The following is a 25,004-nucleotide window of genomic DNA, read 5'->3' as shown; positions in this document are numbered from 1 at the left end:
TCTCATCCTTGCTGTCAGCCGCCCACGCTCTTCCTAAGTGGAACTTTTCTGTTGGAGATTTTCTGGCCCAGATTCCGGCTGTTTCTGTTGTACATTTTCTGGAAGAATATTTCTGTTACTGGTGGCATCCTCATTTGATATTATTAAAGACTCATTGACTGTGGTTCGCTGTTGGGTTTTCTCTTACCTCATAACAAGTTTATTATTTCAGATGATTTTTAAAAGACTTCAACTGAAACATGCATATATTATATATATAATTCAACCTGCCAAATTGGCTAGTAGGAGTGACTGCGTTACACGCCACTGCTGAAATCCACACGCATAATACTGTTGGATTACATATTTTATTAAATGTTTAATTTAGTTTGCAACAGTAAAAGTTGAGTATATTGAAGTTAGCATTTTAAGGTTAGGTTAGGATAATGGTATCAACAGTTCCTGCCAGTCCTGTTCTCTCTATTGTGTTTTGAATGAGTCTTTAATGGCTCTAGCCAGTAGCTCCAAGACGCACCTTTTGTCTGGGATGGCCCGTGGAACCAGAGTTCCTGGCCAGTATCAGCATTTGAATAGGTATGCTGATTAAATTGATACTGGTAACACTCTCGGGTCTGGGGCGGGTTTCCTTAACTTGTATACTCATTTACATGCTTTGTTTGAATTTGTCTCCACCTTCAAAAGTCCCTCCTCCTAAAATGCCTATAAGACACCATGTAAATTTATATACTTTAGATCATGTTGGAAGTTTCTACAGCCGCGTACAGTGGAGTTCTCAATAAAGAACAACTTCTGTTGAACGCGATCCCAACTGTCTCACTGGTCTCTGCTTCGATCAAAGAAAACTTTACAACAGATGGTGCCTTGTGACCCGGATGGAGAAGAAGGAAACTCAAAGAATTTTAAGCTCAAAGAACTGCATCTTGAAACTTCAAGCTCAAAGATCTCAACAAAGCTGACTGAGTTCCAGACTGAATCTTCTGAATCCAGATTGAAAACTTCAAGCTCCAAAAAGATCTCAAAGACTGAATTTTTCCAGACGGAATCTTTCTCTACAAATGAAAGACTCGGTGAGTTTCACTCCATTAAAAGAACCAATGCAGACCAGTACAAATGTTTTCCTCTGCACCGTTCAGAGAAGTAGTTAACAAACAGCTGTAGAGTTTGGTTAACTAAAGATAAGCCTCTAAAAAGTTTTCTTTTAGAGATGAAATTGATCCTCTGTTGTTGACAGGGAAGATTAACAGTTACATGTTAATATTGTGTGTATGCTCTTGCTAGAGAAGACCTATCTGTGAGCTAGAGAATTAGCTTTAGAATTAGATTTAGCCTCATGTGCTAATAAGATTGTACCCTCTGTTTGCAAGACAGTAGAGAGAAGTTTTTTTTTAGTGTTTGTTTGTGGTAACAAAAATTCACAAAATGTTTAGGAAAAGTACTAGACAGATTACACATTTTTGGAAAGATAGTGAATTCAAGTCTTTGTTATCAGAGCACATGGACTCAATCGTGACTGAGGAAGTCAGATTGAATTTAACAAAGAAATTTGGCATTAATCCAGGCAAAGTTTGGTCAATCGAAGATTGTAAGAAGGTACTAGGAGAAAGTATTCGCAAGAACAGTGTCAAAGGCATTATCTTCTGTCACAGAGAATTTAGCTTATCCATTGTACAAGAACAAGCTCGTTGTATAGATAAGTTGAAAGAACAGAACAAACAATTGCTTACTCAAGTGTCCTGTTTCACGAAAACGGTGGGCCTCAAGGCCTCAACCAAACGTGACTCAGAAAACCAACAGTCAGATGAAAGCTATCCTGATTTACAGTCTTTTGATAGTATAGAGGACAATGTCAATGCAGATGTAAATGCAGTTGAAGTGTGCATAGCTAGACAAAAGCCTCAGGGAAAAGGTGTTGATACAGTTTCATTTGCAACCCCCATATTGCAGCCACAAGCAGTCAAAACAGCTTTATGTCCTAAAGATATAGAGAGAATTGCTGAAAGTTTGCCATCAGTGCAAAGAAATTTTTCTGAGTTTAGGAGAGAGTTGTCCAAAAAGATGCGGCTCTATGATATGACTCTAGCTGAAATCACCCAGCTAATATCACAGATCTTGACTGAGTCAGAATTCAATGATTTTGAAAGTGCTGTAAACAATTCTGAACTGCAACAAGCCAGTAAAGATGAATTGAGAGAGGAAGTTCTGAAAGTGTTAAAGGACATTGTTGGACCGAAAGTGGACTGGTCGAAAATTACCAATTGTGTACAAGAGAAAGAAGAAACTGTGAGTGAATATACTGAGAGGTTCTGTCAGGTAGTTGCAGTGTACAGTGGAATTGCAGATACTGCAGAAAAGGTGCTAGGTGATAATGGTCCCCTAGTTCGCGCATGGTTTCAGGGTCTTCTGTCAGAACATAAAAATGCATTGCCTTACTTAGAACTAACATAGTCCAGTAGAACCCTGCAAAACAACTTGGACAAATTAGCTACTTGGGAAAGAGACTCTGATGTCAAGGCAAGGGTAAAAATTGCAGCAGCATCCTTTAAGGTCAACTCAGAGAAGCCAAAGAAACGCAAAAGTCCTAGAGAAGCCAGTTGTTCTTACTGTGGCAAGCACGGACATTTTGGAAAAGAATGTAGAAAAAACAAAAAAATAACTTAAGACAAGTTAACAATGTTATGCAGCTCTTACTACATTTGTTTGCTACTTTAAAGCAACCCCTCCCCTCGTCATTGGACTCGTGGCTAAGCTTTTTGAGGTGTTAACCATTTGGGCTGTGATTGCTTAATCTCCCCAGTAACTTACAACAAAGATGAAAGAGTTATTGACTGTCACAGCCTTTGTTTGGGGGACATTCAGTATACTCACAGCCTTAAATGTTACTGCAGAACACTACAATCAGACACCATCCTCTGTTAATGATGTTTATTAAGACTGATGTTTCACTGGAGAATGAAAATGTGCCAATTTTCTCACACACTGTACAGTGTGTACACAACACAGGGACAGAAAAGGACACGGTTCAGTGAGGGCCCTGGAAAGAACTGACGCAACAGGCGTCGGGGGCCAATCCAGGGTGAAGACAACCTCATAGGCCTTTCCCCATTTAGTCCATCCTTACCTCACTGGTCCATAGGTGTCAAATCAATTAAGAAATAGGGAAAGAATGAAACGACAACAGTAGACTCTGAAAACGATAGAACCATAGTGTTTAAACTGCTATAACCGTAGTGTTTTGAAGAAATACTGCTCTCTGTTTTTCTGTTTTCTGTCTTACAGTGTGCAGATAAAACTTGATGTCTTTTCCGAGATCCATATGCAACGACCGTCTCATCTGCGTATGAAGCCCCAACCTCAAGAAGACAACCAGACCCACTGCTGAACGAACTATCACAAAAGAAAATGAAAAATACACAACGCAGAGAAATTCACGGACCCTAAATTGCATGTTTTGTTTCTGTGTCAGCATGCAATTACAGATGAACAACACAGAGCAAGTTATATGTGCCTGTAACTTACACCAGTTACAAGAATTAACTTTATGTGTCTAAATTTGTATTTTTGTGAGAGTTATTTTAAGAACTCTCAAAGAGGGGACTGAAGGGTTAAAATTTAAGAATATGTTTTCAGATATGCTTCCTTCCATAACATCACGGTGAAGAATACTGATTTTAGCATTTGAGGTTTTAATTTAGATAGTATATAAACTGAGAAAATGATTATTGAGTTTACAGCAAGATATTCCTGCCCGACCTGGTTTTCCTTTGTTCTCTAAATGAGTCAATTCCTGAGACTCTCACCCTCACCCTTTGCCCTTATGCATTTCCTGCCCAGTAAGCTCAATGTACAGCTGTGCTTTTGCCTCTGTGATCTTGTGAAGATATGGGTGATACCGTCAGGCTGATTGGATCATTTGAGTGGTTATGCTGATTGGATTGAGACTGCCGGTCTGGGGGGGGGTTCCTTAACCTGTATACTCATTTACATGCTTTGTTTGAATTTGTCTCCACCTTCAAAAGTCCCTCCTCCTAAAATGCCTATAAGACACCATGTAAAGTTATGTTAGATTAGATCATGTTGGAAGTTTCTACAGCCGCGTACAGAGGAGTTCTCAATAAAGAATAACTTCTGTTGAACGCGATCCCGACTGTCTCACTGGTCTCTGCTTCGAACAAAGAAAACTTTACAACAATACCAAACCCTGATTAGGATTAAGGTGTGGTTTAGGTTAGTTGCATGCAATTATGCACAATTTATAGTAATTACTATAGCAACTACATGTAAGATGTGTAACAAGAACACTGTAAAATAAAGTGTTACACATAATGTCATGACACTTAATCCATGGCTATTAGCTTTACATCATCTATGTGCAAGTGTACATACAATACAGACTAAATTCATTTTAGCAGATTAAAAAAGCAAATTGATATGTCCCATCTTAATTTCTTTTTCAATAAAAAATAAGTAAAATAAGTGGTCCATTAAACTAAAAATAGGGTCTTTAAATTATCTTCAGTGGTTTTGCTCAAAGCTCTCATAAAGCTAATGCTCCAATAAAAGAAATGAGTGCCTCAAACCAAGATTCAGTTGCATGTGAAAAAACTATGCACACCTGTGCGCCCGTGAGGACATTCACAGAAGAAGGAGGCCACCCGATCATGACATGTGGCTCCTGTGAAGCAGGCAGCATCTGCGCAGTCGTCAGTGTTCTTGCTGCAGTCATCCCCTGTCCAGCCATTCACACACACACAGTTGTATCCACCCTGCGTGTTCAAGCATGTACCACCGTTCTGGCAGGAATTGGGCATCAAATTGCACTCATTGAAGTCTTTGGTACAGAACTGACCTGAGGAATTAATATATAAATATTTATAGTTGTTCATTTCACTGCAAAATACAGCATGTACATTTCTAAACACAGATACAATGCCAATAAAAAAAAGAGATTTTACCCAATGAAACCTTGTTAGCCTTACTGATTCAAAAAATGTCTTTGTGTCTAGCTCTAATTGAAGTGTAGGGTTTGAGTAGGCATTTGGTACCTGTCCACTCTGGCTTGCATTGGCAATCGTAGGTGTTCACTCCATCCACACAGGTCCCTCCGTTAAGGCAGCGATGGTCTGGACAGTCATCAATGTTCTCCTCGCAGTTCTGACCACTAAAGCCTGGAAAGAAAGAAGCAATTTAATCAAAAATGTTGTTAAAAATCTAGTTTCAAAAGCCAAAACAAGATTGTTTACATGCCCATATCAGGCACTGCCCATATTTTTTGAGCAGCAAGTCAGCATTTTAGAATGATTTCAGAAGGATGATTTGAATGATTTGTGACTGGAGTAATGATGCTGAAAATTCAGCTTCGCATCACAGGAATGAATTACATTTTTAAAATACATCGTAATAGAAAACAGTGGTAACACTTTATTTTACAGTGTCCTTGTTACATATACTTATAGTAATAACTGTAAATTATGAATAATTACATTCAACTAACCCTAAACAAAACCCTAATCCTAACTCTATAGTAAGTACATGTTAATAATATTACTCAATACCTAAATGAACAATTACATTGTAATAAGTACACCTTAAAATAAAGTGTAACCAAAACAGCAATAATATTTTACAATATTATTGTTTTTACAATATTACTGTTTTTTGATCAATTAAATTCAGCCTTGCTGAGCATAATAGACTTCTTTCAAAAACAAAATCTTACCAAACACAAAGTTTTGAACGATAGAGTACCTATTCAATTTTATTCCACATATGAAAGTGAGTCCAGATCTGAATATTTTTAAATTCAGATTTTTGCTGTTCACATCCAAAACACGTGAACATAGCCTGTAACTTTCGAGCAGGGTGAATTAAAAAATCAGCACTAAAACATAACATCTCGGTTACTAACGTAACCTCAGTTCCCTGAGATGAGGGAACGAGTATTACATAAGGCTAGCTTACGCTATGGGAAAACTCCTTTTCTCGAGAATATTGAAGACAATTTTTTAAAACGCAGTGCAGCTGCACAGCATACACAGATGAGCAACTAGCGCGGTCATTGGCTTTGCTGTGGCAACTGCACGAACCTATGGCAAGGCGGCTCAGCCGTGCGAACCAATCAGAAAGGTTGACCAGAATGGGCGTGGCTTATGGCTATATAAGCACCCATTCTTTGCCAAGGAACTCAGGTTTAATCGACTGAAGCGATCCCCTGATCAAAGCACAGTAGTGCGGCGGGTTACGCAATACTCGTTCCCTCATCTCAGGGAACCGAGGTTACATTAGCAACCGAGACCTTCCCTTTTGAGAGGTCTCTCGTATTGCGTAAGGCTAGCTTACGCTATGGGAACCCCCTTCAAAATGCTGTGCATGCTTAACTTCGCTCCGTTCAGTAGACTAAGGCAAGATGTCTGAGGCTTATAGAAGAGTAAAGTATGAACCCAATAAAAGCCAGTCCATGACGGGCTTCGTATAGGGAAAAACAAGGAATGGGCCTAATGAGGGCCAAACCCTTTATAATGTATATAAGAACCGTAGTTCGAATTTAGCCAGGACCGGATATGTATCGGGCCCTAAGGCTCAGGGGGTTTGTGCTTACACATCTTGTATTGAAAGAACCCTCACTTGCAAAGCAGGAACTTCCAGGTTATAATACCTCATAAATGTGGATGGCAAGGCCCAGCCGGCCGCCGCACAGATATCTTCAATAGGTATTACACTTGACTAAGCCCAAGACGAGGCCATACCTCTCGTGGAATGAGATCTGACACCTAAGGGGCAATGAAGGCCCTAAGACTCATAAGCCAGTGCGATAGCATCAACTATCCAGCGTGATAATCTTTGCTATGAAACGGCGAGCCCCTTGGTGCGGCCGCCAAAGCATACATAAAGCTGTTCCGACTGTCTGAATGAGGCAGAACGCTCCAGATAAACTCTGAGAGCCCTGATGGGACAGAGTAAATTCGCGTCTCTTTCATCCTCTGGTGAGGGAAGAGCTGCTAGTGAAATAACTTGTGCTCTGAACGGAGTCGAGAGCCCTTTAGGAACATAACCATGCCTTGGCTTAAGGACGACTCTGCAGTCATTAGGCCCAAACTCAAGGCAGGTTGCGCTTACTGATAGCGCATGTAAATCGAGAGTGGTTTTGAGCGAGAGATGCTTCAGGTCCGCAGACCGAAACGGCTCAAATGGGGGCCCCTTCATTGCTTCCAGGACTGTGGAGAGGTCCCAGATAGGCACAGAGGGGGGTCGTGGAGGGTTTAGCCTCCTTGCCCCTTTACGGAAGCGCACAATGATGTTGTTTCTTCATAGTGATTGTCCGGCCACAGGAGCGTGAGATGCTGTTATGGCTGCCACATATACTTTGAGGGTGGAGGGGATGTGACCCGCGTCCAAGAGCTCTTGCAAAAAGGCGAGTACACTTAGTACTTTACACGAGTAGGGGTCCAGGCTCCGTGCTGCGCACCAGCCAGAGAACACCACCCATTTCTTAGCGTAGAGGCGCCTAGTCGAAGGCGCTCTTGCTTCAGTGATGGTTTTTAGCACCCTAAGTGCTGGAGAGGACGCATGTGCAGTAGTCCAAGCTGGAGTACTGATGATGCTGAGGCCATGAGACCCAACATCCTCTGAAATCTCTTGAGAGGAGCGCAAGCGCCTGCTCTGAGGGATGCCGCTAGGCGTTGAAAGGTGAGCGCGCGCTCTGACGTAAGGCGCGTTTTCATTTGTATAGAGTCTATCACTGTACCCAAGAAAGAAATACCCTGGCTGGGAGACAGTGTGCTCTTGGAAGCATTGATCCTTAGAACCAGGCACTGTAAATGGCTGAGGAGCCAGGATCTGTGAGTTATCAACTGTTCCTCCGATTGGGCTATAATCAGCCAATCGTCGAGGTAGTTTAACACTCGCACTCCCAGCTGTCTCAGGGGGGAGAGTGCTGCGTCCATGCACTTCGTAAATGTACGAGGTGCCAGTGATAGGCCGAACGGTAGTACTGTGTACTGGTAAGCCTGCCCCTCGAAGGCGAATCTCAGGAATGGCCTGTGATGGGGCGATATTTGGATGTGAAAATAAGCATCTTTCAGATCCACTGAGAAAAAACAATCCCCTGGGCGAATTTGCGCAAGGATTCGTCTGGTTGTCAGCATCCTGAACAGGCGTATCATAAGCACTTTGTTCAGGTGTCTGAGGTCTAGGATGGGCCTGAGGCCGCCATCCTTTTTCAGAACGAGGAAGTTGCGACTGTAAAAGCCCGACTCGCTTTGTGAAAAAGGGACTGGTTCGACAGCTCCCTTTTCTAACAGTTTCGACACTTCGGTGCGAAGGATGTGCGCCACATCTCTTCTCACTGTCGCTTCGAACATGGCTCGAAAGCGCGGGGTCTGCGAGCAAACTCTAGCGAGTAGCCTCGTTTTATCATGTTCAACACCCATACTGATACACCGGGGATGGCCTCCCAGGCCTTGGCCCTAATAGCTAGGGGTTGAATGAAAACTGGGGACGGGTCGCTCTGTGACAGGGACCTGGCCGCCCAGCCGTCTTGTAATGCTGTGTGAACAGCGCTTCTGTGCAGGGGCGCATTACAGCGGGCACACCTTTCATCACATCTCCAGCGCGAGCTGGAGGGAGAACTGAAACTGTGGGAACAGTTTTCATGTGTAGGGGTGCATACTTCATAGTGGGCACACAACCTACATTTATTACATCTCCCACACAAGCTGGGGGGAGAATTGGTACTGTGGTGGCAGTGCTTATGTGTAGGGGTGCATACTTCATAGTGGGCACATGCACTACATTCATTACCCTTCCAGCGTGAGCTGGAGGAGAGTTTGATACTGTGGGAACAGTGCTTGTGTGCAGGGGTTTGTACTGTATAGTGGACGCATGACCTGCATTTGAAGAGTTTGGTTCCAAAACGCGATAAATCCATTTTGATTAATTTGAGTAAAAATGTGTTTTCTTTACCAAGAATTTGGCAAGATGAAAAACGCTATTTTCTGTTTCAAACTTTCACATAGCATATTTAGGTTATAATAACAAAACAAATTCAAATCCAGATTTTGATTTTCAAAGATTTATTATAAAAACTGATCATTTTTTCCCCAAAATGCAATAAATTCATAACACTTTTTTTCCCCAAATGCAATTAATCCATTGAATCAATATAAAAGTTATTTTTCATATTGAAACTGTTGAAAATACACAACAAAATAAGTTGATCCATCCACATATGACAGCCTGAACTCGATCAATATCTTATTAACGTTACAGGCACTGGACTAAAAATACATTCAATCAGCTATCGCTAGGAAATACCTCCTGAACTTTTTTGACGGCGATCATCTGTAAAACGGCTTAGTCCTGCTCGGTTTTCGTTGACTTTGAGTAAAACAACTGAAAGTTTTTCAAAAAATCCCCTGGGTTCAACGTGTCAGTGTGACAGAAGTTTGAAGCTGTCGTGTGAGAACAAGCAATAGCCGGCATTTTTCCTCCTCCCGCGCCTCGTCTTCTTAATCTCCTCACGTAAATGATTAGATTTCGATGGCTTACGTTTCTTCCCTACCGCAGAATCCACCACAGGTTCATCAATGCCGTCAAAATTATAAAAGATTTTGTTTGATTGTTGATCAAAAAGTACAAAGTAGATAGGAAAAACTAGGATGCCGGGTGTATTCAAAGCGCTGCCTTTACTGTTTACAGTGCGTGGAATGGTGCGCTGTGATTGGTTGAGAGCGGATTTATCTCATTCTGCAGAGAAAGGAGACTGGCGTTTGTCGCGGTTTGGAAAGAAAGGGAGAAAACATGACAGAATAACACGGCGGATATCGCATTTAACATAAAATTTAAAATTGACTTTTCAATACTGACCCTATACAATACTGATTTTTGCAGGAACTCAATTTTTTTTTAAATGGCGTTTATCGCGTTTTGGAACCAAACTCTTCACTTATTGCATCCCCAGCGTGAGCTGGAGGAGAGATTAATACTGTGGGAACAGTGCTTGTATGTAGGGGTGCGTACTTTATCGGGAGCACGTGACCTACATATGACACAGACAGAAAAGAGCTCTTTTCGTGCTTTTTTGTGTCGCTGTAAAATGCCGTTTGTTTGCAGGTGTGCGTGTTTTATAACAGACCCATTTACTGCAACATCGGTATTTCCAGCCGCCTGAAAAAAGGGGACTGGGAAATGTGTGAGACGCTTTTTGGAGAGTGATCCGGCCTCAGTGGGACTCAAACTCTCTCTCTTTCTTCCTAAGGCTAAGAAGGCTTACAAGGCTCGGGGTCCAACACAATCTTGGGTCGGGGTCCCCGCCTCAGGGAACTGCTGGCTCTTTGCAGAGCGAGAGCGGTGACGGACTAGAAGTTTGGCCTGAAAAGCTTGGAGGACAGCAATGGTGTGAAGCTCCGAAGCAGCTTGGCCAGCAGCGGCGTATGCACAGCCAGCGAGAGCTGAAGTAGCGTGGCAAGGCTTGGATGGATGTGATGCTTTAGCTTTCCATCCAGAAGCGGTGGGCGGGCAAAGGTGTGCGGCCACCACTTCCTCGAGGGGAGGAATCGCCTCATAGCCTTTCTCCAGAGCGCCGTCTACGGTAGAGAGTGTCGAGGAGAAGGAAGGCTTTAAGCGAGCTGAGTGTAGCGCCTTCCTTGCTTTCGTCAGCTCGTCGTGCACTTCTGGGAAGAAGGGGGCGGGTCTCTGCTGAGGGGCCTGCCGGCGCCCCTGCAGGAACCACTCATCAAGCCTGCTACGCGTGGGCTCATCGGGCGAAGACCACTCGAGCACAAGGTTTTCAACGGCCTTGGTGAGCATGCGGAACAAGCTCTGCATCGATGCTCGTTCTGTGTAAACAGGACCGGTGAGGGAATTTCTCTGGGAGAGAGCGAGGCACGCGGGACTGGGTCGGCATGCTTTGAGAATGGTGCTTCTTTTTGCACCACTCGAGCAAAGGGAGAGAGAAAACAGCCAGTCGAGCCCGCAGAGTGGGGAGATCCATCAAGTCGCACTCAGGGCAGCCGCCCTTGGCGAGTGCAGTTTACGCATGCTCGCGGCCCAGACAGGAAGCGCAGAGAATGTGATGGTCCCCGCCGAAGAGAGGGCCTCAGCATGAGGCGCAGGTGGTGTGAGGCATTTGAAGCAACGCCTCGGTTATTTAGCTCTCGTAGAAAGTGTGACACGATGGCGAGCACACTAGCATTAAAGAATATGGCACGCCGGATGGCACAGCAGAACAACGGGCTGAAGGCGGCATCTAGTGAACCCAGGAAGCCGGCGTTCTCAGGGCTGAATAGCAGAAGTCTTGTTCTGCTGAAAGCTTGTCCCGCTGAAAGCTTGTCGACGGCGGCGAAGGCTTCTATCCAGAGATCAGTAAAGTGGAGTGTTCACTGAAGGAGATCAAATCTGAGTTCCTTGGCAAAGAATGGGTGCTTATATAGCCATAAGCCAAGCCCATTCTGGTGGGCTCTGACATGCTAGGGTGCGAAGCGGCCTAATTGGTTTGCACGTCTGAGCCGCCTACCCATTGGTTCGTGCAGTTGCCGCAGCACAGCCAGTGACCGCGCTAGTCACTCATCTGTGTATGCTGTGCAGCTGCACTGCGTTTTAAAAAATTGGCTTCAATATTCTTGAGAAAAGGAGTTTTCCCATAGCGTAAGCTACCCTTACGCAATATGAGAGACCTCTCGAAAGGGAACCCATAAATTCAAATATACTAGACAAGGACAAATATTTGAGCAACTGTTTGCTGACAGAATTCATGTCGCCTTGCAAAAATCGAAATATTTATATCAGATTGCACAGCACAGATCCTTTAACACAATTTTTTTTTTTCCCCAGTATAATCAGAGGGATAAAATGTTGTGAAACTCCCTATTACATTCGGAAACAGTTGTTACTGTTGTTGCGGTCAACAGTCTTCCTTTTCTGAGAAGGCTGGCAGTACCAGGGCTCTGTTAGAGGCACCAACGACAACGACTTAACCGACTCTAACAACAATTTCCTACGATTTAACTACAAAAAATTCAGTTAGGATATATTTAATAACTGATCACATTATATAAAATGAATTCCTTTTTCAAAACCCAAGAATGCATGGAATAAAAAAAGTATTTTTTATATCCATTTAATTTTATTATTTATTTTTAAATTATGCTTTTGTGTTTTGATATACTATTCGGTTGATTCATTTATTTAGTTTGTAGGGATGCACCGATTCTTTATATTTGAAAGCTGATAACCGATATATTGGCCGATAAATCTAAATCCAAATTTTTATATGATTTTTGCCTGATTACAAAAACAAAAGTCTAACAATTAAAAGCCATGTCCTAAGCACAAAATTATATATTATATCTATAATTTCATGTAGCCAATATGACAGACTTGCGCTTCACATGTTGCACTCCAATAATTTTTCAAGCCATTCAAAACCATCATGGCAAACAGTGTCTCAGCCGAAGAAAATAATCTTTATTTATCGGCTGTAATATATCAACCAAATTTTCTTATCAGGCCAATAACTATAACAATAACAATATTTTACTGCTATATTATATGTAATTGGTAGAGATTTTGTTGATTGGGGTAATAATATTTAGGAATTTCAATTTGAACTAGATTTACTGTACTTTATACCTTTCATTAAATGATTCCAGAAAAAATACATAAACATTGAGATAAAGAATATCATCAAAAGATGGAAAGATGGACTCTTTATTATTTTGTTAGTCAGAAAGGAACCTGAACTAGTTCCTTTGCTTTGCCAGTTTGGGTGAAGCATATTAGTTCCATGATTAGTTCCAGATTTAGCAAGAGAATTCAGCCTGCCTTAGCTATGCTAATATTGTTTCTTTTGTCTATATGAAACACAATATATCAGCTTTATGTAGACAGACATCAGTATAATTAGAGCTACAGCCAAAAAAAGATATTTATTGGATCACAGGTTGGTCATGTGAGGTAATGACATCACCAGTATGAGGTCATACATAGTGAGCATTTAGATATAGACTGCGTCCAAAACCAAATGCAGCAGATATTTTGGATTACCTGGCATACAGATGCAATGGAAGCCTCCAATTTGATCCAAACAGGTAGCATCATTCTGGCATGGGTTGGACATGCACTCGTCTATGTCCAGTTCACATTGAGTACCCACATATCCCTGCAGACATTTACACTGGAAGGAACCTTTTGTGTTTATACACTTTCCAGTATGTGCACAAGGGTTTGCACCTAAAAAAGAGACACAAAACGCCTTTACAATTTTTTTTTGGAAATCCATCATTCGATCACTAATACATTCAGGTTGGCAGGGTGTTTTAAGTGGTTGCTAGGGTGTTCTGTGTGGTTGCTCTGTTGTTCAAATGTTCATTTTATTCAGGTGTTTTTTTTAAAGAAGCCATTACTCACCCAGTGAGCATTCGTCGACGTCTTGGTCACAGACTGGGCCAAAATAACCCAGAGGACAGGTACAGATGGCCTTGCCGTTGACTGGGTTGGTATCACAGTTTGAGCCTTTCTGACATGGGTTACTCATGCAAGCATCATCCAGGTGACACAGCAGACCTAAGACATCGATACACACAATAAAAATTAGCTTGTACAGAAATTTATGACAATAAAAATGAGTGAATGTCTCCTATTTAAACAGCATGGCAGGTTTTAAAGACCTCATGAAATAAATAAAAATGTTGGTTACACTTTATTTTAAGGTGTCCGTGTTACAGGGTAATTGTACATTTAAGTACTGAGTAATAATTATTTAACTACATGTACTGACTATAGGGTTAGGATAGGGGCTTGATATTAACTTTTTTGCTCACCAGCCACAGTGGCTAGTGGTTTTCCAAAGTTATCAGCTATGCAGCATTTTCACTGGCCACAATTTTGGGAAAAACTGTCATTTAGATATTTTTTTATATTATCTCATAATTTGGCAGCAGGTATATTAGGCTGCTGTCACTTTAAGACCTGACGCACAGATCCATTATACTGTTACACATGCATTTTCTTTCTCATCTGTTTACGTGCACTTAAACGTGCCCACTAACGGTATTTATTGTAATTTAGGTATATGGGTATGTTCACTGTGGTACTGTTTAAGTATATGTATGTATACCAAACCAGATCCAGCACTTTACTGTATTTATTAGTATTTTAGCATAATTACAAATGTACTTAAAGTACATAGAATAGCACTTTATTGTATACGTGTTGTTGGATTACAAATTTATTAAATGTTTAATTTAGTTTGCAACAGTAAAAGTTGAGTACATTGAAGTTAGCATTTTAAGGTTAGGTTAGGATAATAGTAACAACAGTTTCTGCCAGTCCTGTTTTTCTCTATTGTAAGTCACCTTTTGTCTTTAATGGCTCGAGCCCGTAGCCCCAGACGCACCTTTTGTCTTTAATGGCTCGAGCCCCAGCCCTAGACGATGAATCGTTAGGCTGATTGGATTAGCACATATGCTTTTGAATGGTTATGCTGATTGGATTGAGACTGGTAACCCGCTGGAGTCGGGGGGGTTCCTTAACCTGTATACTTAATTTGCATGCTTTGTTCAGAGTCTCCACCTCTATGTAATCCCTCCCCCTTGGAATGTATATAACTACAATGCATACTGTATTAGAGTTAGATCATGTTGGAAGTACTACAGCAACGTACGGCGGAGTTCTCAATAAAGAATAACTTCCGTTGAACGCGATCCCAACTGTCTCACTGGTCTCTGCTTCGATGAAAGAAAACTTTACAACAGATGGTGCCTTGTGACCCGGATGGAGAAAAAGGAAACTCAAAGAACTTCAAGCTCAAAGAACTGAATCTTGAAACTTCAAGCTCAACAAAAGATCTGACAAAGATTGACAGACTGAATCTTTCCAGCTTCCTCCAGATTGAAAACTTCAAGCTCCAAAAAGATCTCAATGCCTGACTGAGTTCCAGACTGAATCTTGAAACTTCAAGCTCAAAGATCTCAACAAAGCTGACTGAGTTCCAGACGAATTTTTTTCTGTACAACCAACGATTCGGTGAACCAATGCAGACCAGTACAAATGTGTTTTTCCTCTGCGCCGTTCAGAGAAGTAGTTAACAAACAGCTGTAGAGTTTGGTTAACTAAAGATGAGCCTCTAAAAAAAAATTTCTTTTAGAGATGAAATTTATCCTCTGTTGTTGGCAGGGAAGATTAACAGTTACATGTTAATATTGTGTGTATGCTCTTGCTAGAGAAGACCTATCTGTAAGCTAGAGAAAGTTAGCATCAAGTGCTAATAGTTGGTATCCTTTGCTTTAGGCAGAGAAGAATTAGCTTTACTTGCTAGTTATTTCTGTTGATCCTCTGTTCTTGTCGGCAGGGAAGTTAAGTGTGGTAATTTGGAAAGTTAACAATAGTTAAGCTGTGTTAACAAGATTGTACCTTCTGTTTGTAAGACAGTAGAGAGAAGTTTTAGTGTTTTGTGATTGTGAAGTAACAAAGGAACTCACAAAATGGTTAGAAGGAATGCGAGACTATTTCCCACAACTGAAAAAGCTGGACAAGCTACACCGTTATGGACAGACAATGAGTTTAAGTCTTTGTTATCAGAGCACATGGACACAATAGTGACTGAGCAAGTCAGATTGAATTTAACAAGGAAATTTGACATTGATGCAGACAAAGTATGGTCAATTGAAGATTGCAAGAAAGTGTTGGGTGCATGTATCAGGAAGAAAAATGTGAAAGGCATTATCTGTTGTCACATAGAATTTAGCTTATCCATTGCACAAGAACAAGCTCAGTGTATTGCTAAGTTAAACGATCAGAACAAACAATTGCAGACTCAGATGTCCTGTCTCAAGACAAAGGTGGGCCATAACAAAGCCTCAACCAAATGTGATTTAGAAGACCAACAGTCAGATGAAAGCTATCCTGATTTACAGTCTTTTGATAGAATAGAGGACAATGTCAATGCAGATGTAAATGCAGTTGAAGTGTGTGGAGCTAGACAAAAGCCTCAGGGAAAAGGTGTTGATACAGTTTCATTTGCAACCCCCATATTGCAGCCACAAGCAGTCAAAACATCTTTAGGTCCTAAAGATATCGAGAGAATTGCTGAAAGTTTGCCATCAGTGCAAAGAAATTTTTCTGAGTTTAGGAGAGAGTTGTCCAAAAAGATGCGGCTCTACGATATGTCTCTAGCTGAAGTCACTCAGTTAATATCACAGATCTTGACTGAGTCAGAATTCAATGATTTTGAAAGTGCTGTAAACAATTCTGAGTTTCAAAATGCCAGAAAAGATGAATTGAGAGATGGAGTTTTGAGAGTGTTAACGGACATTGTTGGACCGAACGTGGACTGGTCAAAGATCACTAGTTTGGTACAGAAGAAGGGTGAAACTGTTTGTGAGTACACAGAAAGATTTTGCCAGACCGCTTCAGAGTACAGTGGAATTGCAGACACGCCAGAGAAGGTGTTAGGTGATAATGGCCCTTTGGTTCGCACATGGTTTCTTTGTCTTTTGCCAGAACACAGAAAGGCGTTGCCTTACTTAAACATCACATGGTGTACAAGAACCCTGCAAGACAACTTGGACAGTTTAGCTATTTGGGAAAGAGATTCTGATGTCAAAGAGAGAGTAAGAATTGCAGCAGTTTCTGTTAAGGTCAACTCAGAGAAGCCAAAGAAACGCAAAAGTCCCAGAGAAGCCAGTTGTTCTTACTGTGGCAAGCACGGACATTTTGGAAAAGAATGTAGGAAAAACAAAAAGAACTTTAAAGAAGTTAACAAGGTTACTCAGCTTCTGCTTAGCCTGCTTGATATTCTGAAGCAGCCCCTCCCCTCCTCGTTAAACTCATGGGGCAACTTGATACGGTGTTAACCATTTAGGCTGTGATTGCTTAATCTCCCCAGTAACTTACAACAAAGATGAAAGACTTATTGACTGTCCCAGCCTTTGTTTGGGGGACATTCAGTATACTCACAGCCTTAAATGTTATACCACAGAAATATTCCAGTCGGACCCCCATGCTATATATGATGTCTATTAAGACTGATGTTTCACTGGAGAATGGAAATGTGCCAATTTTCTCACACACTGTACAGTGTGCACACAACAGGGACAGAATAGGACACACAGACCAGGGCGGAGCCCATGGAAGAACCGAAGTGCAACAGCCATGTGGTGAAGATTTCCTCATCCCCCCTCTTATCCCCACCTCACTGGTCCATAGGTGTCAAATAAATTAAGAAATAGGGAAAGAATGAAACAACAAAAGCAGACTCTGAAAACGATACAACCCGTATTTAAACAAATACTGCTACAACCCTGGTGTTTGAAGAAATGCTGCTCTGTCGTCTACAATGCATACTGTATTAGAGTTAGATCATGTTGGAAGTACTACAGCAACGTACGGCGGAGTTCTCAATAAAGAATAACTTCCGTTGAACGCGATCCCAACTGTCTCACTGGTCTCTGCTTCGATGAAAGAAAACTTTACAACAGTGTATATGTATGTGTACCCTGTATTAGATGCCCTGTCTGAAAACTGTGGTATCTCTTATAATATGTTGTTGAATATTGTGGCGTCTTTTAAATTGTGTTGTATCATATTTAATTTCAATGTTTAGCCTTGTTACTTTATATTGTGATGACCTGACAGGGGACTGCAGATGTAAAATAGCCTTGGGGCTAATTCTGGCATATTTAAATTGCTGAAAAGCTAAGATGTTCATTAATATGCATTGTCCCTTTTAAATAAATAAATAAAACATAACTGACTGTGTTAAACCAGCAAAAAAAAAAATTTGTAACATTATTTTGTGTGTTTTTGACTGTTTAAGTGCAATAAGCAGTGAAAAAGAACTCAATTTAGTACTGAGAGGCGGCATTATGTGTGCAAACTTTGGGTGTGAGCACAAAAGCTGAAGGAATGAGTCAAATTATGCAAAATATGCGCAATCCTATGCCGGGGCAATTCATTCAAAGCAAATGAGACGAGTGAGAGAGGGGAGGCAGGTTTGTGTGTCAACTCGCTGTCAGAGAGATGAGATTTTGGTGTCATGCATCAATTTTGCGGAAAATTTGTATTGGAAGCGTTTCAGATATTTCGGTATCGATATTTATCGAAAAATCGATATTTTTGACAACACTAAATTGCACTTAGTTTATTATTTCTGATGATTTTTTAAAGACTACAACTGAAACATGCATATATAATTCAACCTGCCAAATTGGCTAGTAGGAGTGACTGCGTTACACGCCACTGCTGAAATCCACACGCATAATACCAAACTCTGATTAGGATTAAGGTGTGGTTTAGGTTAGTTGCATGCAATTATGCACAATTTATAGTAATTACTATAGCAACTACATGTAAGATGTGTAACAAGAACACTGTAAAATAAAGTGTTACACATAATGTCATGACACTTAATCCATGGCTATTAGCTTTACATCATCTATGTGCAAGTGTACATACAATACAGACTAAATTCATTTTAGCAGATTAAAAAAGCAAATTGATATGTCCCATCTTAATTTCTTTTTCAATAAAAAATAAGTAAAATAAGTGGTCCATTAAACTAAAAATAGGGTCTTTAAATTATCTTCAGTGGTTTTGCTCAAAGCTCTCATAAAGCTAATGCTCCAATAAAAGAAATGAGTGCCTCAAACCAAGATTCAGTTGCATGTGAAAAAACTATGCACACCTGTGCGCCCGTGAGGACATTCACAGAAGAAGGAGGCCACCCGATCATGACATGTGGCTCCTGCGAAGCAGGCAGCATCTGCGCAGTCGTCAGTGTTCTTGCTGCAGTCATCCCCTGTCCAGCCATTCACACACACACAGTTGTATCCACCCTGCGTGTTCAAGCATGTACCACCGTTCTGGCAGGAATTGGGCATCAAATTGCACTCATTGAAGTCTTCAGAACAGAACTGACCTGAGGAATTAATATATAAATATTTATAGTTGTTAATTTCACTGCAAAATACAGCATGTACATTTCTAAACACTGATACAATGCCAATAAAAAAAAAGAGATTTTACCCAATGAAACCTTGTTAGCCTTACTGATTAAAAAATGTCTTTGTGTCTAGCTCTAATTGAAGTGTAGGGTTTGAGTAGGCATTTGGTACCTGTCCACTCTGGCTTGCATTGGCAATCGTAGGTGTTCACTCCATCCACACAGGTCCCTCCGTTAAGGCAGCGATGGTCTGGACAGTCATCAATGTTCTCCTCGCAGTTCTGACCACTAAAGCCTGGAAAGAAAGAAGCAATTTCATCAAAAATGTTGTTAAAAATCTAGTTTCAAAAGCCAAAACAAGATTGTTTACATGCCCATATCAGGCACTGCCCATATTTTTTGAGCAGCAAGTCAGCATTTTAGAATGATTTCAGAAGGATCATGTGACTGGAGTAATGATGCTGAAAATTCAGCTTCGCATCACAGGAAAGAATTACATTTTTAAAATACATCGTAATAGAAAACAGTGGTAACACTTTATTTTGCAGTGTCCTTGTTACATATACTTATAGTAATAACTGTAAATTATGAATAATTACATTCAACTAACCCTAAACAAAACCCTAATCCTAACTCTATAGTAAGTACATGTTAATAATATTACTCAATACCTAAATGAACAATTACATTGTAATAAGTACACCTTAAAATAAAGTGTAACCAAAACAGCAATAATATTTTACAATATTATTGTTTTTACAATATTACTGTTTTTTGATCAATTAAATTCAGCCTTGCTGAGCATAATAGACTTCTTTCAAAAACAAAATCTTACCAAACACAAAGTTTTGAACGATAGAGTACCTATTCAATTTTATTCCACATATGGAAGTGAGTCCAGATCTGAATATTTTTAAATTCAGATTTTTGCTGTTCACATCCAAAACACGTGAACATAGCCTGTAACTTTCGAGCAGGGTGAATTAAAAAATCAGCACTAAAACATAACATCTCGGTTACTAACGTAACCTCGGTTCCCTGAGATGAGGGAACGAGTATTACATAAGGCTAGCTTACGCTATGGGAAAACTCCTTTTCTCGAGAATATTGAAGACAATTTTTTAAAACGCAGTGCAGCTGCACAGCATACACAGATGAGCAACTAGCGCGGTCATTGGCTTTGCTGTGGCAACTGCACGAACCTATGGCGAGGCGGCTCAGCCGTGCGAACCAATCAGAATGGTTGACCAGAATGGGCGTGGCTTATGGCTATATAAGCACCCATTCTTTGCCAAGGAACTCAGGTTTAATCGACTGAAGCGATCCCCTGATCAAAGCACAGTAGCGCGAAGGGTTATGCAATACTCGTTCCCTCATCTCAGGGAACCGAGGTTACATTAGTAACCGAGACCTTCCCTTTTGAGAGGTCTCTCGTATTGCGTTAGGCTAGCTTACGCTATGGGAACCTCCTTCAAAACGTTGTGCGTGCTTAACTTCGCTCCGTTCAGTAGACTAAGGCAAGATGTCTGAGGCTTATAGAAGAGTAAAGTATGAACCCAATAAAAGCCAGTCCGTGACGGGCTTCGTATAGGGAAAAACAAGGAATGGGCCTAATGAGGGCCAAACCCTTTATAATGTATATAAGAACCGTAGTTCGAATTTAGCCAGGACCGGATATGTATCGGGCCCTAAGGCTCAGGAAGTTTGTGCTTACACATCTTGTATTGAAAGAACCCTCACTTGCAAAGCAGGAACTTCCAGGTTATAATACCTCATAAATGTGGACGGCAAGGCCCAGCCGGCCGCCGCACAGATATCTTCAATAGGTATTACACTTGACTAAGCCCAAGACGAGGCCATACCTCTCGTGGAATGAGATCTGACGCCTAAGGGGCAATGAAGGCCCTAAGACTCATAAGCCAGTGCGATAGCATCAACTATCCAGCGTGATAATCTTTGCTATGAAACGGCGAGCCCCTTGGTGCGGCCGCCAAAGCATACATAAAGCTGTTCCGACTGTCTGAATGAGGCAGAACGCTCCAGATAAACTCTGAGAGCCCTGGTGGGACAGAGTAAATTTGCGTCTCTTTCATCCTCTGGTGAGGGAAGAGCTGCTAGTGAAATAACTTGTGCTCTGAACGGAGTCGAGAGCACTTTAGGAACATAACCATGCCTTGGCTTAAGGACGACTCTGCAGTCATTAGGCCCAAACTCAAGGCAGGGTGCGCTTACTGATAGCGCATGTAAATCGAGAGTGGTTTTGAGCGAGAGATGCTTCAGGTCCGCAGACCGAAGCGGCTCAAATGGGGGCCCCTTCATTGCTTCCAGGACCGTGGAGAGGTCCCAGATAGGCACAGAGGGGGGTCGTGGAGGGTTTAGCCTCCTTGCCCCTTTACGGAAACGCACGATGATGTTGTTTCTTCATAGTGATTGTCCGGCCACAGGAGCGTGAGATGCTGTTATGGCCGCCACATATACTTTGAGCGTGGAGGGGATGTGACCCGCGTCCAAGAGCTCTTGCAAAAAGGCGAGTACGTGCTGCGCACCAGCCAGAGAACACCACCCATTTCTGAGCGTAGAGGCGCCTAGTCGAAGGCGCTCTTGCTTCAGTGATGGTTTTTAGCACCCTAAGCGCTGGAGAGGACGCATGTGCAGTAGTCCAAGCTGGAGTACTGATGATGCTGAGGCCATGAGACCCAATAACCTCTGAAATCTCTTGAGAGGAGCGCAAGCGCCGTTGAATGGTGAGCGCTCTGACGTAAGGCGCGTTTTCATTTGTATAGAGTCTATCACTGTACCCAAGAAAGAAATACCCTGGCTGGGAGACAGTGTGCTCTTGGAAGCATTGATCCTTAGACCCAGGCATTGTAAATGGCTGAGGAGCCAGGATCTGTATCAACTGTTCCTCCGATTGGGCTATAATCAACCAATCGTCGAGGTAGTTTAACACTCGCACTCCCAGCTGTCTCAGGGGGGAGAGTGCTGCGTCCATGCACTTCGTAAATGTACGAGGTGCCAGTGACAGGCCGAACGGTAGTGCTGTGTACTGGTAAGCCTGCCGCTCGAAGGCGAATCTCAGGAATGGCCTGTGATGGGGCGATATTTGGATGTGAAAATAAGCATCTTTCAGATCCACTGAGAAAAACCAATCCCCTGGGCGAATTTGCGCAAGGATTTGTCTGGTTGTCAGCATCCTAAACAGGCGTATCATAAGCACTTTGTTCAGGTGTCTGAGGTCTAGGATGGGCCTGAGGCCGCCATCCTTTTTCAGAACGAGGAAGTAGCGACTGTAAAAGCCCGACTCGCTTTGTGAAAGAGGGACTGGTTCGACAGCTCCCTTTTCTAACAGTTTCGACACTTCGGTGCGAAGGATGTGCGCCACATCTCTTCTCACTGTCGCTTCGAACATGTCTCGAAAGCGCGGGGTCTGCGAGCAAACTCTAGCGAGTAGCCTCGTTTTATCATGTTCAACACCCATACTGATACACCGGGGATGGCCTCCCAGGCCTTGGCCCTAATAGCTAGGGGTTGAATGAAAACTGGGGACGGGCCGCTCTGTGACAGGGACCTGGCCGCCCAGCCGTCTTGTAATGCTGTGTGAACAGCGCTTATGTGCAGGGGCGCATGCATTACAGCGGGCACACCTTTCATCACATCTCCAGCGCGAGCTGGAGGGAGAACTGAAACCGTGGGAACAGTTTTCATGTGTAGGGGTGCATACTTCATAGTAGGCACACAACCTACATTTATTACATCTCCCACACAAGCTGGGGGGAGAATTGGTACTGTGGTGGCAGTGCTTATGTGTAGGGGTGCATACTTCATAGTGGGCACACGCACTACATTCATTACCCTTCCAGCGTGAGCTGGAGGAGAGTTTGATACTGTGGGAACAGTGCTTGTGTGCAGGGGTGTGTACTGTATAGTGGACGCATGACCTGCATTTATTGCATCCCCAGCGTGAGCTGGAGGAGAGATTAATACTGTGGGAACAGTTCTTGTATGTAGGGGTGCTTACTTTATCGTGGGCACGTGACCTACATATGACACAGACAGAAAAGAGCTCTTTTCGTGCTTTTTTGTGTCGCCGTAAAATGCCGTTTGTTTGCAGGTGTGCGTGTTTTATAACAGACCCATTTACTGCAACATCGGTATTTCCAGCCGCCTGAAAAAAGAGGACTGGGAAATGTGTGAGACGCTTTTTGGAGAGTGATCCGGCCTCAGTGGGACTCAAACTCTCTCTCTTTCTTCCTAAGGCTAAGAAGGCTTACAAGGCTCGGGGTCCAACACAATCTTGGGTCGGGGTCCCCGCCTCAGGGAACTGCTGGCTCTTTGCAGAGCGAGAGCGGTGACGGACTTCAGCCGCTGGGCGGGGCTGGGAGACTGGAGGCGCTGATTTTACCTGCTGAGGAGGTGGCGCCTTCTTCTGGCGGCTCGAAGCAGAGCTGGAGCGTTTTGGGAGAAAGTGACGCATAGCTTGTGACGCTTTCTGAGCCTCAGTGTAGCGCTCAGCGAACCCTTTAACTGCTGGGCCGAACAGACCGGAGATGGAGATAGGGGAGTCCAGAAAAGCTGCCCTATCTGCGTCCTTCATATCAGTCAAATTAAGCCATATGTGCTGCTTAAGCACCGTCAATCTGGCCATGCTTCGTCCAATTGCCTGGGCTGTCAACTTTGTTGCTCGCAGGCCAGGTCTGTGGCGCTGCGCAGATCCCTGAAAGCTTCCAGTTCAGGTCCAGACTCGTCCAAAGAGCGTAGAAGTTTGGCCTGAAAAGCTTGGAGGACAGCAATGGTGTGAAGCTCCGAAGCAGCTTGGCCAGCGGCGGCGTATGCACAGCCAGCGAGAGCTGAAGTAGCGCGGCAAGGCTTTGATGGATGTGATGCTTTCGCTTTCCATCCAGAAGCGGTGGGCGGGCAAAGGTGTGCGGCCACCGCTTCCTCGAGGGGAGGAATCGCCTCATAGCCTTTCTCCAGAGCGCCGTCTACGGTAGAGAGTGTCGAGGAGAAGGAAGGCTTTAAGCGAGCTGAGTGTAGCGCCTTCCTCGCTTTCGTCAGCTCGTCGTGCACTTCTGGGAAGAAGGGGGCGGGTCTCTGCTGAGGGGCCTGCCGGCGCCCCTGCAGGAATCACTCATCAAGCCTGCTACGCGTGGGCTCATCGGGCGAAGACCACTCGAGCACAAGGTTTTCAACGGCCTTGGTGAGCATGCGGAACAAGCTCTGCATCGATGCTCGTTCTCGCGCTGGCTTGTGTTGACGGAGCAAGGCCTGAAACGGATCCCGCCGACTCGTTGCATTCGGATGCAGCGATGGAAAGGCTGTCATCCTTTTTGTCCTCCTCGTCCGATGCGCCGAAAGAGACGAGACCTTCCGCTTGCAGAGAGGGGTGCTGGTCTGCCTTTGTAAACAGGAATGGTGAGGGAGTTTCTCTGGGCGAGGCATGCGGGGACGTGGGGACTGGGCCGGCAAGCAATGCCTGAAATTTGACTGAAGACGGAAAACTGACTGAAGCAATGCCTTTAGCTCTCTTAGAAAATGTGATGCGACGGCAAGCACACAAGCATTAAAGAATATGGCGGGCCGGATGGCACAGCAGAACAGCGGGCTGAAGGTGGCGTCTGGTGAATCCAAGAAGCCGGCGTCCTCAGGGCTGAATAGCAGAAGGCTTGTTCTGCTGAAAGCTTGTCCCGCTGAAAGCTTGTCGACGGCGGCGAAGGCTTCTATCCAGAGATCAGCGAAGTGGAGTGTTCGCTGAAGGAGATAAAACCTAAGAATGGGTGCTTATATAGCCATAAGCCAAGCCCATTCTGGCGGGCTCTGACGCGCTAGGGTGCGAAGCGACCTGATTGGTTCTCATGTCTGAGCCGCCTCGCCATTGGTTCGTGCAGTTGCCGTAGCACAGCCAAATGACCGCGCTAGTCACTCATCTGTGTATATTGTGCAGCTGCACTGCGTTTTAAAAAATTGGCTTCAATATTCTTGAGAAAAGGAGTTTTCCCATAGCATAAGCTAGCCTTACGCAATACGAGAGACCTCTCGAAAGGGAACCCATAAATTCAAATATACTAGACAT

At 43.1% G+C, this 25,004-nt stretch overlaps 1 protein-coding gene across 1 annotated transcript in view; it reads right to left on the bottom strand.

Annotated features, from left to right (window-relative positions):
• LOC311083774 (neurogenic locus notch homolog protein 1-like) overlaps positions 1-25,004 on the bottom strand; it is a gene marked incomplete at both ends in the record, with an annotated part of 64,303 nt that overhangs the window by 3,745 nt on the left and 35,554 nt on the right. Inside the window, 6 exons of the mRNA XM_084115527.1 lie at positions 4,613-4,846; positions 5,043-5,165; positions 13,039-13,224; positions 13,402-13,557; positions 18,677-18,910; positions 19,107-19,229. Of these exons, the coding sequence (XP_083971653.1) occupies positions 4,613-4,846; positions 5,043-5,165; positions 13,039-13,224; positions 13,402-13,557; positions 18,677-18,910; positions 19,107-19,229 (1,056 nt within the window). The remainder of the gene's footprint in view (positions 1-4,612; positions 4,847-5,042; positions 5,166-13,038; positions 13,225-13,401; positions 13,558-18,676; positions 18,911-19,106; positions 19,230-25,004) is intronic.

Source organism: Abramis brama, assembly GCF_963993115.1.
Source record: "Abramis brama genome assembly, chromosome: 5".
Classification (NCBI taxonomy): Eukaryota; Metazoa; Chordata; class Actinopteri; order Cypriniformes; family Leuciscidae; genus Abramis; species Abramis brama.
Note: the sequence above shows the minus strand (reverse complement) of the source record. Positions and strands in the feature narration are given on the sequence as shown.